The following is a 16,873-nucleotide window of genomic DNA, read 5'->3' on the forward strand; positions in this document are numbered from 1 at the left end:
GCATTCCTTACCAGGGCCTCTTGTTGTTAAGATAGCTCATGCAAGCAGCTTCAGTCTTGCTTTACTGCTGGGCAAGCTGTTTCAGTCAATACTTTCCCTAATAGCAATACTAAAGCAGGGAAGAAAAAGGGATTTTTTTTTCTCTCAGTAATCTTCTAAAAGGTTTAGGTTGACACCTGCCATTTCTATTATTATCTGTGGTAGGCTGAATAATGGTCCCTCAGTTCAGTTCAGTTCAGTCGCTCAGTCGTGTCCGACTCTTTGCGACCCCGTGAATCACAGCACGCCAGGCCTCTCCCTGTCCATCACCAACTCCCGGAGTTCACTCAAACTCATGTCCATCGAGTCGGTGATGCCATCCAGCCATCTCATTCTCTGTCGTCCCCTTCTCCTCCCGCCCCCCATCCTTCCCAGCATCAGAGTCTTTTCCAGTGAGTCAACTCGACGCATGAGGTGGCCAAAGTATTGCAGTTTCAGCTTTAGCATCAGTCTTTCCAAAGAACACCCAGGACTGACCTCCTTTAGAATGGACTGGTTGGATCTCCTTGCAGTCCAAGGGACTCTCAAGAGTCTTCTCCAGCACCACAGTTCAAAAGCATCAATTCTTCGGCGCTCAGCTTTCTTCACAGTCCACTCTCACATCCATACATGACCACGGGAAAAACCATAGCCTTGACTAGACGGACCTTGGTTGGCAAAGTAATATCTCTGCTTTTTAATATGCTGTCTAGGTTGGTCATAACTTCCCTTCCAAGGAGTAAGTGTCTTTTAATTTCCTGGCTGCAGTCAGCATCCGCAGTGATTTTGGAGCCCCAAAAAATAAACTCTGACACTGTTTCCACTGTTTCCCCATCTAATTCCCATGAAGTAATGGGACCAGATGCCATGATCTTCGTTTTCTGAATGTTGAGCTTCAAGCCAACCTTTTCACTCTCCTCTTTCACTTTCTTCGAGAGGCTTTTTAGTTCCTCTTCACTTTCTGCCATAAGGGTGGTGTCATCTGCATATTTGAGGTTATTGATATTTCTCCCAGCAATCTTGATTCCAGCTTGTGCTTCTTCCAGCCCAGCGTTCCTCATGATGTACTCTGCATATAAGTTAAATAAGCAAGGTGACAATATACCGCCTTGACGCACTCCTTTTCCTATTTGGAACCAGTCTGTTGTTCCATGTACAGTTCTGACTGTTGCTTCCTGACCTGCATACAGGTTTCTCAAGAGGCAGGTCAGGTGGTCTGGTATTCCCATCTCTTTCAGAATTTTCCTGTTTATTGTGATCCACACGGGTGTCCAAATCCTAATATCTCGTGTCTGGGAATGTTATCTTGTATCCCATGGACAGAGGAGCCTGGTGGGCTACAGTCCATGGGGTCCCAAAGAGTCGGACATGAATGAGCAACTACCACTACACCTCCAAGTGTGAAAAGAGGGATTTTTGGGTGTGATTAGATTAAGGTCCTTGAGAGGAGGCGGTTATCCTGGGTTATCTATGTGGGTCAGATATAATCACAAGGCTCCTAATAACAGGAAGGGAAGAGGTCAGAGTGAGTAGTAGGAAACGTGACCACAAAACCAAGTGACGTAGGAAGAAGCCCTAAGTCAAGAATGCAGGCAGCCTCTACCTGCTAGTAACAAAGACAGGACTAAAAGCTGATTCTTCTACCTTGTCTTCTTTTTTAATTGAAGTATAGTTGATTTTGGGTTTCCCAGGTAAAGAACCTGCCTGCCAGTGCAGGAGACATAAGAGACTCAGGTTCAATCCCTGGGTTGGGAAGATCCCCTGGAAGAGAAAATGGCAACCCACTTTAGTATTCTTGTCTGAAGAATCCTATGGACAGAGAAGCCTGGTGGCTATGGGGTTGCAAAGAGTTGGACACAACTGAAGCAACTTAGCATGCGTGCACCCAGGCACATAGTTGATTTACATTTCAGGTGTACAGCAAAGTGATGCTATTTTAGATAGATAGAGTGATTCTTTTCCATTATAGATTCTTACAATATACTGAATATGGTTCTCTGTGCTATACAGTAGGCCCGTGTTTTTTCTTAATATATATTTATTGAAGTATAACTGACTTACGTTTCAGGTACACAGCAAGCTCATTCAGTTATACATATACACATATATTGTCTTTGAAATTATTTTCCATTATAGGTTATTGCAATATATTGACTACAGTTTCCCTGTGATATACAGTAAACCTTTGTTGCTTGTTGCATATCTATTTTTTAATTAGAAATCTAGCATTTTATTCATACTTAGTCAAACAAGTGGAATCAAAATGTTATAAGTTTTTTAGTTAGGCAAAAATTCATAAGTTTTCTAATATATATATATTATACATATTATTATACAGTGGAAGTGAGAAATAGATTTAAGGGACCAGATTTGATAGATAGAGTGCCTGATGAACTATGGACAGAGGTTCATGACATTGTACAGGAGACAGGGATCAAGACTATTCCCAAGAAAAATAAATGCAAAAAAGCAAAATGGCTGTCTGAGGAGGTCTTACAAATAGTTGTGAAAAGAAGAGAAGCCAAAAGCAAAGGAGAAAAGGAAAGATATACCCATTTGAATGCAGAGTTCCAAAGAATAGCAAGGAGAAATAAGAAAGCCTTCCTCAGCGATCAATGCAAAGAAATAGAGGAAAACAATCGAATGGGAAAGACTAGAGATCTCTTCAAGAAAATTAGAGATACCAAGGGAACATTTCATGCAAAGATGGGCTCGATAAAGGACAGAAATGGTATGGACCTAACAGAAGCAGAAGATATTAAGATGAGGTGGCAAGAATACACAAAAGAACTGTACAAAAAAGATCTTCACGACCTAGATAATCACGATGGTGTGATCACTCATGTAGAGCCAGACATTCTGGAATGTGAAGTCAAATGGGCCTTGGGAAGCATCACTACAAACAAAGCTGGTGGAGGTGATGTAATTTCAGTTGCGCTATTTCAAATCCTAAAAGATGATGCTGTGAAAGTGCTGCACTCAATATGTCAGCAAATTTGGAAAACTCAGCAGTGGCCACAGGACTGGAAAAGGTCAGTTTTCATTCCAGTCCCAAAGAAAGGAAATGCCAAAGAATGCTCAAACTACCACACAATTGCACTCATCTCACACGCTAGTAAAGTCATGCTCAAAATTCTCCAAGCCAGGCTTCAGCAATATGTGAACTGTGAACTTCCAGATGTTCAAGCTGGTTTTAGAACAGGCAGAGGAACCAGAGATCAAATTGCCAACATCTGCTGGATCATTGAAAAAGCAAGAGAGTTCCAGAAAAATATCTATTTCTGTTTTATTGACTATGCCAAAGCCTTTGACTGTGTGGATCACAATAAACTGTGGAAAATTCTGAAAGAGATGGGAATACCAAAACACCTGACCTGCTTCTTGAGAAACCTGTATGCAGGTCAGAAAGCAACAGTTAGAACTGGACATGGAACAACAGACTGGTTCCAAATAGGGAAAGGAGTACATCAAGGCTGTATATTATCACCCTGCTTATTTAATTTATATGCATGAGAAATGCTGGGCTGGATGAAGCACAAGCTGGAATCAAGATTGCCAGGAGAAATTGCAATAACCTCAGATATTCAGATGACACCACCCTTATGGCAGAAAGTGAAGAAGAACTAAAGAGCCTCTTGATGAAAATGAAAGAGGAGAGTGAAAAAGTTGACTTAAAGCTCAACATTTAGAAAACTAAGATCATGGCATACAGTCCCATCACTTCATGGGAAATAGATGGGGAAACAGTGGAAACAGTGTCAGGCTTTATTTTTTGGGGCTCCAAAATCACTGCAGATGCTGATTGCAGCCATGAAATTAAAAGACGCTTACTCCTTGGAAGGAAAGTTATGACCAACCTAGACAGCATATTAAAAAGCAGAGACATCATTTTGCCAACAAAGGTTCATCTAGTCAAGGCTATGGTTTTTCCAGTAGTCATGTATGTTTGTGAGAGTTGGACTATAAAGAAAGTTGAGCGCAGAAGAATTGATGTTTTTGAACTGTGGTGCTGGAAAAGACTCTTGAGAGTCCCTTGGACTGCAAGGAGATTCAACTAGTCCATCCTAAAGGAAATCAGTCCTGGGTGTTCATTGGAAGTGCTGACGTTGAAGTTGAAACTCCAATACTTTGGCCACCTGACATGAAGAGACAACTCTTGAAAAGACCCTGATGCTGGGAAAGATTGAGGGCAGGAGAAGGGGACAACAGAGAATGAGATGGTTGGATGGCATCACCGACTCAATGGACATGAGTTTGAGTGAACTCCGGGAGTTGGTGATAGACAGGGAAGCCTGGCGTGCTGCAGTTCATGGGGTTGCAAAGAGTCGGACATGACTGAGCAACTGAACTGAACTGAATTATTTATATATATGTATACAAAATATTTTGCATGGAATATCCCATGGACAGAGGTGCCTGGTAGGCTACAGACCCTGGGGTCGCGAAGAGTCGGACGTGACTGAGCAACTTTACTTTCACTTTTCACTTTCATGCACTGAAGAAGGAAATGGCAACCCACTCCAGTATTCTTGCCTGGAGAATCCCAGGGACGGAGGAGCCTGGTCGGCTGCCGTCTATTGGGTCGCACAGAGTCGGACACGACTGAAGCAACTTAGCAGCAGCAGCAGCATACAAAAGCTTTTCTACTACTCTTGATAAAGGCTTGAGAAAGAACATAAAAAAAAAAAAGAGATGAGGAAATTGGAAAACATAAACTAAATGAAAAGGGAACACTGAATATGAAGTAGAAAAAGTGAAACAAACTGCTGCTGCTGCTGCCAAGTCGCTTCAGTCGTGTCCGACTCTGTGTGACCCCATAGATGACCTCCCACCAGGCTCCCCCATTCCTGGGATTCTCCAGGCAAGAACACTGGAGTGGGTTGCCATTTCCTTCTCCCATGCATGAAAGTGAAAAGTGAAAGTGAAGTCGCTCAGTCGTGTCCAACTCTCAGCGACCCCATGGATTGCAGCCTACCAGACTCCTCCGTCCATGGGATTTTCCAGGCAATAGTACTGGAGTGGGTTGCCAACTAGAGAAAAGTAAAAGATTATCATATAGTCCAGTTGTTTTTAAACATTGCTGCTCATTAGTAGGTCCCGTTGTTTATCTACTTTATATATAGTAGTGTGTTTTAATCTAATTATTTATTCTTTCCATTCCATCATACTTATTCTATATGATATGAATTCAAATAGATATGTTGTATATGTTAAATCATATTTTGATAAACTGTAAGCCATTAAACAATTTCTGGTTTGTACCAAAATCTTGACATGCTCATTTTGTCCATGCATCACCCAATCCATCTGTCTGTTCAGCCATCTAACAACCACTTACTGAGCACCTACCTTTGCTAGTGTAAAGCCCTGTGGACACAGACAGAAAAGGTAAGATGCCGGCTCTAAGCTCTGAATCAAGGAGCTTGCCCTCTAGTGGGCAAACAGATGTATATCAGCGTGAAAAGTACTGTGATAAGTTTATTCAGGAAGTGAGGCCCTAGTCAGGTCTTAGAGAATGAAGAGGCATTAGCCAGAGGAAGATGAAGTTGGGGGCCGGGGTTGCGGAAGGATGCGTGGAGGACATTCCAGGGTGAGGCACCAGCTCTAGCAAGGGCAGGAAGACATGACAAAACAAGGTGCACTGGGAAACTGTTGCTGTCTGTGATTGGTGCTTATGAGGGAGGAGGATGCCAGGGAAAGGTCAGGGTCAGCCCCTGGGAAGCCCCGCATGCCTTGTTAAGATGTTTAGAACTCATCCTGAAAACGATGGGGTGCCATCAAGATGTAAACAGGGATTACACAATCACATTTGTTTTTAAAAATTGCTTTAATTTCCCAGGTGAGTCAGTGGTCAAGAATCCACCTGCAATGCAGGAGATTCAGGTTAGATCCCTGGGTTAGAAAGATCCCCTGAAGGAGGAAATGGCAAACTACTCCATTATTCTTGCCTGGGATATCCCATGGACAGAGGATCCTGTAGGGCTACAGTCCACTGGGTTACAAAAGAGTCGAACAATACTGAAGTGAGTGAGCACACATGCACACAAGCATCCTCTGACCCTTACTATTCCCTCTGTAAAAAAGGACAAAGAGTTTCACTCATCATCCAGCTATACACAACCCTGCCCCAATAGTGCTCTCTGTGGGTGATTCAGGATGGAGTAAAATGGATGAAGCATTTAGTGTTATGGAAACAAGGCCCCTAGATAGTTATGATGTGTATCTAAGGAAGAATTTTAATGACTCTAGATTCTTGCATCTTTCCATACTTGGGAAAGAACTAAAATCATTGAGAATCTTTGTGTGTGTGTGTGATTAGCAGTCTTATTTCACCAAAATGCATGCCTGACTCTATCAAAAACTCAACATTCAATAAACTAAGATCATGGCATCCAGTCCCATCAATTCATGGCAAATAGATGGAGAAACAATGAAAACAGTGACACATCTTCTTTTCTTGGGCTCCAAAAATTATTGCAGATGGTCACTGCAGCCATATTAAGAGATGCTTGCTCCTTCGAAGCAAAGCTAAGACAAAGCTAGACAGCATATTAAAAAGCAGAGATATCACTTTGCTGATAAAGATCCATATAGTCAAAGCTATGATTTTTCCAGTAGTCATATATACATGTGAGAGTTGGACCATAAAGAAGGCTACGTGTGGAAGAATTGATGTTTTTGAACTATGGTGCTGGAGAAGACTCTTGAGAGTCCCTTGGACAGCAAGGAGATCAAACCAGTCCATCCCAAAAGAAATCAACCCTGAATATTCATTGGCAGGACTGATGCTGAAGCTGAAACTCCAGTACTTTGGACACTTGAATGTGAACAGCCAACTCACTGGAAAAGACTCTGATGCCGGTAAAGATTGAGGGCAGGAGGAGAAGGAGGGGGACAGAGGAAGAGATGACTGGATGGCATCGATGACTGGATGGCATCACTGACTGGATGGACATGAGTTTGAGCAAACTCTGGGAGACGGTGAAGAATAGGAAATCCTGGCAGGCTGCAGTTCATGGGGTCGCAGAGCCTGACGTGGTTCAGCTACTTAAACAACAATGCTTGACTACATTTCCAAGACCAAAAAGACATGTATGTACTGGCTCTTCCCTTATCTTTTTGCAATAGAGCCACAGAGCTGAAATGTTATTTCCCCAGCTTTACTCCCTACTAAGCTGCCAGAATAAAACTGAAACTCACTTTTCTTGCACTGTACTTTTTTTCAGTTGACACGCACAGCAAGACACTTTGTAGGTAGGGAAGAAAAGAGAGAGTTGTTTAGTTCAACGACAGTCTTTTTGAGTCAATAAGGTCACACACAGGCGTCGAGTCAAGCTCCATCTGGAGGAAACCTCGCCATCCAATGCTGAGCAGGGCAGAACAACACCTAAGGCTGGGGGGTTCTAAATTTGTAGCCTTGCTCCTGTGGAAGGAGGTCTAAAGGTGGACAAAAGCACAAGCCGCTGTCCGCAGGAGCGTTTCCCGTCTAAAGAAGTGAAGTGAAGTGAAGCCGCTCAGTCGTTTCCGACTCTTTGCGACCCCGAGGACTGTAGCCTGCCAGGCTCCTCTGTCCTTGGGATTCTCCAGGCAAGAGTACTGGAGTGGGCTGCCATTCCCGCCTAGAAAAGTCACTCCCACAAGGACATTTTCATAAGAGCGACTGCCCTGAGGCCTCATACGCCGCCACGTTCTTACGCCTAGAAAATCCAACAGGATTAGATCCAACACGCCCATCTCAGACGCGGGGGCAAACAGAAAACTAACTCTAGCCTCGATCCATTCGGGGCTGCTTGCTCTATCCGAGCTGTCACACCAACGTTCGTTTTCGATTTGCGCACCCGGTCGCGGAGCATTGTGGGGCTGGTAGTCCAGGCTGGGGCGCGGCTTCCGGTCACTGAAGACCTAGAACTACACTTCCCAGCAAGTACCGCGCCTCAGCGGAAGCGGACCTCGTACGTGGGATGCAAGACTTCCGGCGGAGCCGGGGGAGGGGACCGTGGCGGAGGCTGGAGCGAGGCGGCGGGATGCAGCGCCCCGGGCCCTTCAGCACCCTCTACGGGCGGGTCCTGGCCCCGCTGCCCGGGCGGGCCGGGGGCGCGGCCTCTGGCGGAGGCGGGAACAGCTGGGGCGTTCCGGGTTCCCACGTGCAGTTGCCGGGACGCTCGCAGTTCGGCGCTGGCAGCACGAGTACTGGCGGCAGGGAGACTAACAGCGTCTGTCCGGGCCCTTCCGCGATGTCAAAGGCCGAAGAGGCCAAGAAGCTGGCTGGCCGCGCGGCCGTGGAGAACCACGTGAAGGTGAGCAGTTCAGGGCTTGGGCGCCCGTGCTCGGCCTTATGGGCTCTTGCTGCGGGCTCTGAGCGCTGCCAGGTGCGCCAAGTTCCTGGCAGAGCGGGGGCTGCCTGAGAGGGGAGAGAGTACGCACTTGACCTGCCTTGAGACCTGCTCCTTCAAGGCCTTTGAAATATGGAATTGGTGGGGGCCGAGTGCCCTAAAGTTGAGCTGTCAGGCCAGATAACAGTTTGCCAAGTGGAGCGTGGTGGTCTGTGTCTGATGTTCGGAGAGGGGTTAGGAGGGACTTAGCGCGTGGCTTCCTTATCAACAGATAAGAGACTGGGAGTGCCGAGAGGTGTTCACCTCGCTTCACTGCCCAGGGAAGTCGTTGGGGAGCTGATTTGAAAAAAGTGTTTTGAAATTTAACTCCACGGAAGTGCTTAGCTGGGCGCGCACCGGCTCCTGAATGTACTTGCCGGCGGAAAGCGGAGGAGGAGTCAAAGACTTAAACCTCCTCCTTTTGGCAGGGCTCGGGTGGGCACTTGTAGTCTGGAGATCCTCTTTAAGGTCGGGATGTGGAGATGTTTAGCTGTTAATGTGAGGTCGTAATGTAGTGTCAGTGAGGTCGTGACCCCACTTGTTGGCTAAGTGGCGGGTGTGGTCCTCTTGGTGGAGTCTTTTGGATTTGCTGTCAACAATCAATTATCTTAATTGTAAGAATTTTGGAAGCTGGGAGCCAAATGGAGTATCTCTGCCCTTAGGTGGAGTTTCCTGGGTTTCATTGACTTTTAGTGTGTTCTGCTTTCTGGAAAGTGGTATCAGATTCTCTTTTCTCTAATAATGGTTCTTTATTCTTTACGTTTGGTAATGCTTTCGTGCACGAAGTTATTTTGCTGGATAGATGTTAGATCCTCCTACAGCCTGGCCAAGTGGGAGGGGCCCGCGTGGTAACCTGTGGCTCAGCGTGTTCTGTAGGAGGAATGACCGAGTATTCTTCCAGATCCAAACCCAGTGACTCCTGTTCCAGTGCCCTTCCCCCAGTTACATCGCTGCCCTTTTCTGGTGTAATAGTCTGGTTAGCAATAGGAATTTCTATGGGAATTCACAGAGATAATGTCGGATGTGTCATCTGGCTCTCCTTTTGGGATTCAGTGTCTCAGCTGCAACATTGGGACAATCAGCTGAAATTTTAAATGCCTCGAGAAAGTGAATGGTAATGGGCAAATGAAATCTATAAAAATAGAAAAGACCTGTATGTTAGATTTCCTGTTTTCCTATTACTATTTTGTCTTCCTGACCATTGTTTTTTTTATTATGTATTTGGTTAAATAAAAATTTGCAAGCCCCCACCTCAGGCCAGAGCCCCCAGCCACCTGTTGCCTGAAGTTGCCAGACAATCCTGGGGAGATCTCCATTGACCTTTTGGCATTCACCCCAGTCTCAGTTAACATTTTCCTTTGCAGACTTCTTTGCTGAGATGTCAACACTATTTGAATGGTTTTTTAAAAAATAATTTTATTTATGATTTATTTTTGACTGTGCAGGGTCTTTGTCGCTGCTTCAGCTGTTTTTCTAGTTGGTGGTGAGCCGGGGCTACTCTCTAGTTGCAGTGTGCAGACTTCTCATTGCAGCGGGTTCTCTTGTTGCGGAGTATGGGCTCCAGGGCACACAGTTTTCAGTAGTTGCAGTTCCCAGGCGTTAGAGCCCAGGCTCAATAGCTGGGGCGTACGGGCTTAGTTGCTCTACTGGGATCTTCCTGGACCAGGGATGGAGCCTACGTCCCCTACATTGGCAGGTGGATTCTTTATTACTGAGCCACCAGGGAAGTCCTGTATTTTGTACTTTTTACCACTGATTCATTCATTTCATTCCTGTTCTGGGAACTTGTTGAGTGCCTGCTATGTGTCAGGTAGTTGGTGTGGAGGCCAGAGATGTGGCTAAGGGGAGGAGGAGCTGCTGATCCTGGATATTTTGCAAACAAGATCATTTAATTCCAAGACAAGTTTATTGATCGTAGTCCTGTACCTGATTGTCAAGGTTTAACAGCCCTCCCCAGGGTTATTCTTTTTTTTCCAAGGCCAGATTTTCCTTTAGCACTTTGTGTCTTGAAATTGTTTCCTTGTTACCCAACTCAGATTTGACTGCTCATCCCTTGAAAGACAAGTGTTGGCTGGAAAGAAAAGATTGCTTTGTTCTGGAGGCTGGCAACCTGGAGAGAAGGCAGACTTCTAGAACCTACTCCTAAGGTGAAAGGGGACGTTAATTGCAGTTAATCATTTAGGGAGGGGGTCAGAGTCTTATCTTCTGCTGTGTGTAGACCTTCTTCTGATTGGCTGATGGTGAAGTAACTATGTGGTGGTTAGCAGTTTTCTACTTGGGTGGGGCCTTAGTTCCTGTGGAAGAACTCAGAGATGCGTTGTCATGTATATTCCTTGAGGAGGAAGCAGGACCTTGCCTCTCAGTGCTTTATTGACTGCTCCTCCCTTGCTTCTGCATTCCTTACCTTACCTGAATACTGACTGCTAGTATCTGTCCTTTGGAACTCAGGGAAGGTCAAGAAGGCTGTATGAAGCCTATTTTCCTACAAACAACAAACAGGGCACAAGGGCCTGCTCAGTTTTATACTCAGTTTGTATAAGTTTATCAAGGTAGCTTATGTGCCAGGTTCTATTGGTTCCACCTTTGGAATGTTCTTAGAACTGACCTTTCTGTGGACCAACTTTCCCTGTGGCCAGAAGATCGCAGTTGCCCTTGTCTCCTTTTCTGACCAGCCAAGTGACGCACTGTCATCTGCTGAAGCTCCCTTCTGCTCTTAGCCTTATCCTAACCTCCGTATGACATCTGTTACAAGCCAGTAGTGAGCTAGGTGGAGGGGTACATGGATAAGAAGCCCACAGTCTTGTTTCCTTCTCTGCTCTCCTCTCTCCCAGAGACCGGAACATTGGAAGGGACAGACTGCTGGCGTGGCTGTTTTAATGTCACTACCCTCTACCTAGAATACTCTTTCTTGTCTGTTGCTCTTGCCTGTGAGAACCCTGTCCTTCAGGGTTTGGTTCAAAGGCCATTCTTCCTTTCAGTTTTTCCCTAGCCTTGTAGGGGGAGGAATTCTTCCTTTAAATTCTGTAGTCCTCCATACCTCTTAGGTGCTTTACGTTTTATGGTCTAGTTATGTGTGTATCCCAGTCCCATGAAGGGTGAACTTTTGGACGGTAGTAAACTTGATTTTCATTCGACATTGGTTGCAGTGGGACCTCCCTACTAAATGTTTGATGAGTTGTGTGGAGTGTGGACACACATGGAGGTTGTAGGGTGAATCACTGGGGTGTTAGGGTTTCCCTTCCCGAGCCCCGTGGTGCTCCAGTGTGGTGACTACTTCCATTCCTGGGTGAATGGAAATTTTGGAGAATTCTCTACTGAAGGACTTAGGTAGCTACCCTTGACTCAGGTATGCTGGTGCAGGACCGGTCACCACTCAGGCCACGTTCTCCTGAAGGTCTGTAACCTCCTTTGTTCTCTTTGGAGCCTGGCCTTTGCTTTTTGGCTGGCTGAGCTTAAAGAAGTTGGTGGACAATAGTTCCACTAGGTCAACAAAAGAGGTTACCCCACTGGACATGGTGAGCCAAGTTGTGATGTTGCACATATGACCTGTGGTTTAGTGTTGTCATTAGCAGGGGCCTGCTCCTCCAGTGGAGCCTGCCTGGCTACTGTTGGGCCACCTCTGTATAGCTTTGGCTGTTACACTGATTCCTGGCCAGTCATTGGATTCCAGCGCAGCAAGACCACAGGGCTGAAGAGCTTTGGGCCTGGAAGGTCTGGGCAATTCTTGGCCTCTACCAAAAAAAAGCCAAGGGAGGAGCCTTGCACAGAGCTTGTGTGACTCACCCAAGTTCATCTGTGTGCTCCCTGCCTGCTGGGTGACAGGAGAGTGGGAAAAGGAGGAATCTGGCAGTTGAATTACTGTGTAGCTGGAGCTCTTAGCTTCACGTCAGGTGTGATGGTCACGCGGACCTGCCTAGTCAAGGCATTTCCTTGTTTGCTTAGTTTGCTGGGAGTATGCATGTTTGCCTAGTCACTCAGTCATGTATGACTCTTTGCAACTCCACAAACTGTAGCCCACCAGGCTCCTCTGTCCTTGGGATTTTTCAGGCAAGAATACTGGAGTGGGTCACCATTTCCTCCTCCAGGGGATCTTCCCAACCCAGGGATCGAACCAGCATGTCCTGTGTCTCCTGCATTGCAGGCAGATTCTTTAGCCGCTGTATCATCAGGGAAGCCCCCTAGTTAAGGCATTTCCCCGTTACTTGAAGATTTTTACATTTTTATGATGTTCATCTATTTTGTGTGGTGGTGTAGCATTTACTGGTCTTGAAGACCTTGCTGTTGAGGTTTGCCCAGGTAGCTAAGCAGCTGGTAGATGCATTACCTTTGTGAAGGCACCACCATGGGTGGATTCCTGACCTAACACGAGCTCCATTTTAAGGCCTGTTGGTGTTATGTGGTAACCTTTGAGCCAGTAAAAGTGACTTTCATCAGATCAGGAACACAGGGGTTGATGGGCAGAACCCTTTGTAGGTAGGAGAGGCCCAGTTAGAAACAGGGACATTAGCGTTTGATTTGTTCTTTTTTTTGTAATTCCCTCCACCTTTCGTCCTTTCCAGTCTTTTCTTGCTAGGGTTGTCCTCTCACTTTGAGAAGGACTGTATCAGCAGTGGGGTCCATGGGCTCGCCCTGGAGGTTCCTGTGGCATTTGTCCCATGGGGAGTTTGTCCCAAGGGGCCTCCAGGACCTTTCTTCCTCCTACAAAGGGCCCCCCTGCCCCTTGCCAAATGAGTTCATTGTTAATCAGTTGCTGAAACTCTAAGAGATTTTAATTGAAATGTTTCAGCAAATTGAACTTCCTGAAGTTGCTTATTCAAGGTGAGGCTGTGTAGGGGAGTAATTAATATTGCCAAAAAATGACTTTCTTTTTAAAGGTAAAATCATGATACAGATATACAATAACATTATCAGAGGTTTTTTTTTTCTTTCCCCAATTTGATTCATTGAATTGAGGGAACTGGAAAAGATGCTATAACCTGTTCACTGCTAAGTCACTTCACATGTCTGACACTGTGTGACCCTCTGGACTGTAGCCCACCAGGCGCTTCTGTCTGTGGGATTCTCCAGGTAAGAATACTGGAGTGGGTTGCTATGGCCTTCTCCAGAGGATCTTTCCTACCCAGGGATCGAATGCATGTCTTTTATGTCTCCTGCATTGGCAAGTGGGTTCTTTACCACTAGCACCACTTGGGAAACCCAAACTGTTCACAGGAAAACTCAAAGAACCACAAAATTATGTACAGTCAGGGAATGTTTAAATAAATTTACAGGAACTCTTATAAATCTGGAGAAGACTCTTGAGAGTCCCTTGGATAGCAGGAGATCAAACCAGTCAATCCTAAAGGAAATCAGCCCTCAATAGTCATTGGAGGGACTGATGCTGAAGCTCCAATCCTTTGGCCACCTGATTCAAAGAGCTGACTCATTGGAAAAGATCCTGATGCTGGGAAAGATTGAAGGCAGGAGAAGGGGGCAACAGAGGGTGAGATGGTTGGATGGCATCACTGATGGACGTGGGTTTGAGCAAACTCTGGGAAATAGTGAAGGACAGGGAAGCCTGGTCCCTGTAGTCCATGGAGTCACATAGAGTCGGACTTATCATTGACTGAACAAGAATTATAGGATAATTGGATTTCACAAAACAATTTGCATTTCAGTGGGCAAGAATTTGCAGGGGCACACTCCCCTGTAGGATCAGATAATGCCTGCAGATTCCAGCATTTCTTTGAAAGAATCTTACAGTCTCTCGCTCATTTCTAAGTCTTAAATTTTTGCTTCAGTCAGTTCAGTTCAGTCGCTCAGTCATGTCCAAGCGACAGTCTTTGCGTGTCAGTCTTTGAGACTCCATGGACTGCAGCACGCCAAGCCTCCCTGTCCATCACCAACCCCTGGAGTTCCCTCAAACTCGTGTCCACTTAGTTGGTGATGCCATCCAACCACCTCATCCTCTGTCGTCCCCTTCTCCTCCCATCTTCAATCTTTCCCATCCCAGGGTCTTTTCAGATGAGTTAGTTCTTTGCATCAGGTGGCCAAAGTATTGGAGTTTCAGCTTCCACATCAGTCCTTCCAATGAATATTCAGGACCGATTTCCTTTAGGATGGACTGGTTGGATCTCCGTGCAGTCCAAGGGACTCTCAAGAGTTTTCTCCAACACCACAGTTCAAAAGCATCAATTCTTCAGCACTCAGCTTTCTTTATAGTCCAACTCTCAAATCCATACATGACTACTGGAGAAGCCATAGCCTTGACTAGACAGACCTTTGTTGACAAAGTTATGTCTCTGCTTTTTAATATGCTGTCTAGGTTGGTCATAGATTTTCTTCCAAGGAGCAGGTGTCTTTTAATTTCATGCTGCGGTCACCATCTGCAGTGATTTTGGAGCCCCCAAACATAAAGTCAGCCACTGTTTCCACTCTTTCCCCATCTCTTTCCCCTTGGGGTATTGAATTACCTCTGAAGGGCTTTGAGGTCACAAGGGATTGTTGTGAGATTCAACTTTATCAACATTTGTAAATCTTTGTAGGTGCTTAGTAGATGATAGCTGCTGCTTTGGCCTGTAGCTGTTTTGCCCTAAACAGGGACGAGATTACTCCCAGGAATTTGCTTAGGAACCAAGCTCCACATTAGTTCCTGTTAGTACCCTGGCCATCTTTCGCTGTCTGTGGTCTAACTGACTGACCTCAGCTGGGTCCCTGCTGGGCTCTCAGGTCCCTTCCCCCTTTCTTACAATGACAGGCTCAGTAGTGTGATGCCTGTGTACTCATGGAATGGTTTCCTATACGGCCACCAGATGAAGACTGTTTCTCCTGTTCCCAGCTCAACTTTCCCTCTCTCCCCATATTCTCTGAAGCAGATTTGTGTGAAATGAGGATCCCTTGATGTGATTTGATATTCAAGGTTGCCTCAGACTCTCCTCTCTTCTGTTGGCTTTGGTTGGAGCTCTGGATGGTAGACTTGATGCGTCTCTGAGGTTTGCTGTGATGCCACCAACTTGAAGGAGACTGTGGTCAGCCCCTTGCCTTGTGGATGTTAAAACTTGACATCTACAATATGGAAAGATACATGAAAAGTCACTGAAGTCAGGAACCTCTGTTTTCTGCTGTTAATGTACAGCTAGGCTCTGTTTTTCCCTATGGCCTTTCTGATTCCTGTCTTTGGAGTTGGCCAAAAATCCTCCAGTGTTCATCTGCGGGCCATTTCTGTGTGGTAGAATATGAGGAGTGTAAAAAATAAGACAGCAGGCCCCAAAGGGAGTTGCTTATGCCAAGCCCCACATCACCAAACTGATAATTAATTACTCTTTTGGCTCCTCCAGAAATGGAATCTTAGCCCAGCCAATCAAGGATCGCCTCATCAGCACTAGCAAGGCCATCTGCCTGGAAGACCCCTGCCATCCCCTACAGGGAATTCACCTTACAGTAACGAACTCCCTTTTAGCCCAAAGTAGCTTCTTTATTTCCTGATCCCTTCCTGCTATAAAAGTCTACAGCTTAAGAGATCCTTTCTGTTTGCTAGGATGAATCCTGCCCAGTTCAAGTTGATTTTTGCTGAAATAAAATCTTAAAGTTTTAGTCTGCCTCAGTTTATCTTTGAAGAGGAGTAAATGGTAGTGGCATTGTCAAGGATGGAAGGAGGAGGGCTCTGCTGATAAGTTGCCACTGGGCCCCAGAACAGAGTCCAGCTTTGAGGTTCAGTGATTATATTTCTGTGGACACAGTACCTGCTTTGAGCCCATGTCAGTGAATTGCTATTCCTTATAATTTTATAGCTCTAGAAAGGGCACTGGAGTGGGAGTAAAATACAGTATTAATAAAGTTTCCCTCTTCTTTTTTTATCTTTGCAGAATAACCAAGTGCTGGGAATCGGGAGTGGTTCTACAATTGTCCACGCTGTGCAGCGAATAGGTATGTTCTTGGGGCCAACTCAATGTTTTGTGCAGGACGGTGGTGGGGGGCGAGATATAGAGGAGAAGTAGGAAGCGGGCACTGGCTCGGCATCTGCCCAGCTTGGTGCCAGCCATGTGGAGCCTGCAGTCAAGTGAGTATTTCTGTCCTCCTCTAAGTGCTATTCTTGGGCCCCGTCACCCAACTCTGGGGGTTACTCTGGCTTTCTTTGCTCTGAACTGCAGGTGAGGAGCTGAGGAGCTGACTTAAGGTGAGGGGTGTGTGTGTGTGTGTGTGTGTCTGTGTCTCTGTGTGTCTTTGTGTGTGTTCTCCTTGGAACCTTAATCATCATCATTGGTGTGGTGTGAATGTGTGTGTCGCCTCATGGATCCTGAGGCAGGCAAGCCCTTTCAGGCTGGAGGTCCCTCAGGGACACAAATCGAGGCCAGCCCAGGCTTGTCCTATTTGTGACCATGGCATGGGTGTGACCTTGCAGTTGGTGGCTGGCTCCGCAGGTGCTGACTTCATTTGGATTTGGGTGTCTCTGGGCTCAGGAAAGGCTCAGGAACTATCAACCCCGGTGGCTGCTCAACAGGTTT

The 16,873-nt window shown here is 46.0% G+C and overlaps 1 protein-coding gene across 1 annotated transcript in view; it reads left to right on the forward strand.

Annotated features, from left to right (window-relative positions):
* Positions 1 to 8,000: 8,000 nt before the first annotated feature.
* Positions 8,001 to 16,873, forward strand: part of RPIA (ribose 5-phosphate isomerase A) — a 32,489-nt gene continuing 23,616 nt past the window's right edge. Inside the window, exons 1-2 of the mRNA XM_088841375.1 lie at positions 8,001 to 8,315; positions 16,235 to 16,295. Of these exons, the coding sequence (XP_088697501.1) occupies positions 8,043 to 8,315; positions 16,235 to 16,295 (334 nt within the window). The 5' untranslated portion in view covers positions 8,001 to 8,042. The remainder of the gene's footprint in view (positions 8,316 to 16,234; positions 16,296 to 16,873) is intronic.

This window comes from Moschus berezovskii, chromosome 11, assembly GCF_049115385.1.
Source record: "Moschus berezovskii isolate FMDL1 chromosome 11, NW_MosBer_1.0, whole genome shotgun sequence".
Classification (NCBI taxonomy): Eukaryota; Metazoa; Chordata; class Mammalia; order Artiodactyla; family Moschidae; genus Moschus; species Moschus berezovskii.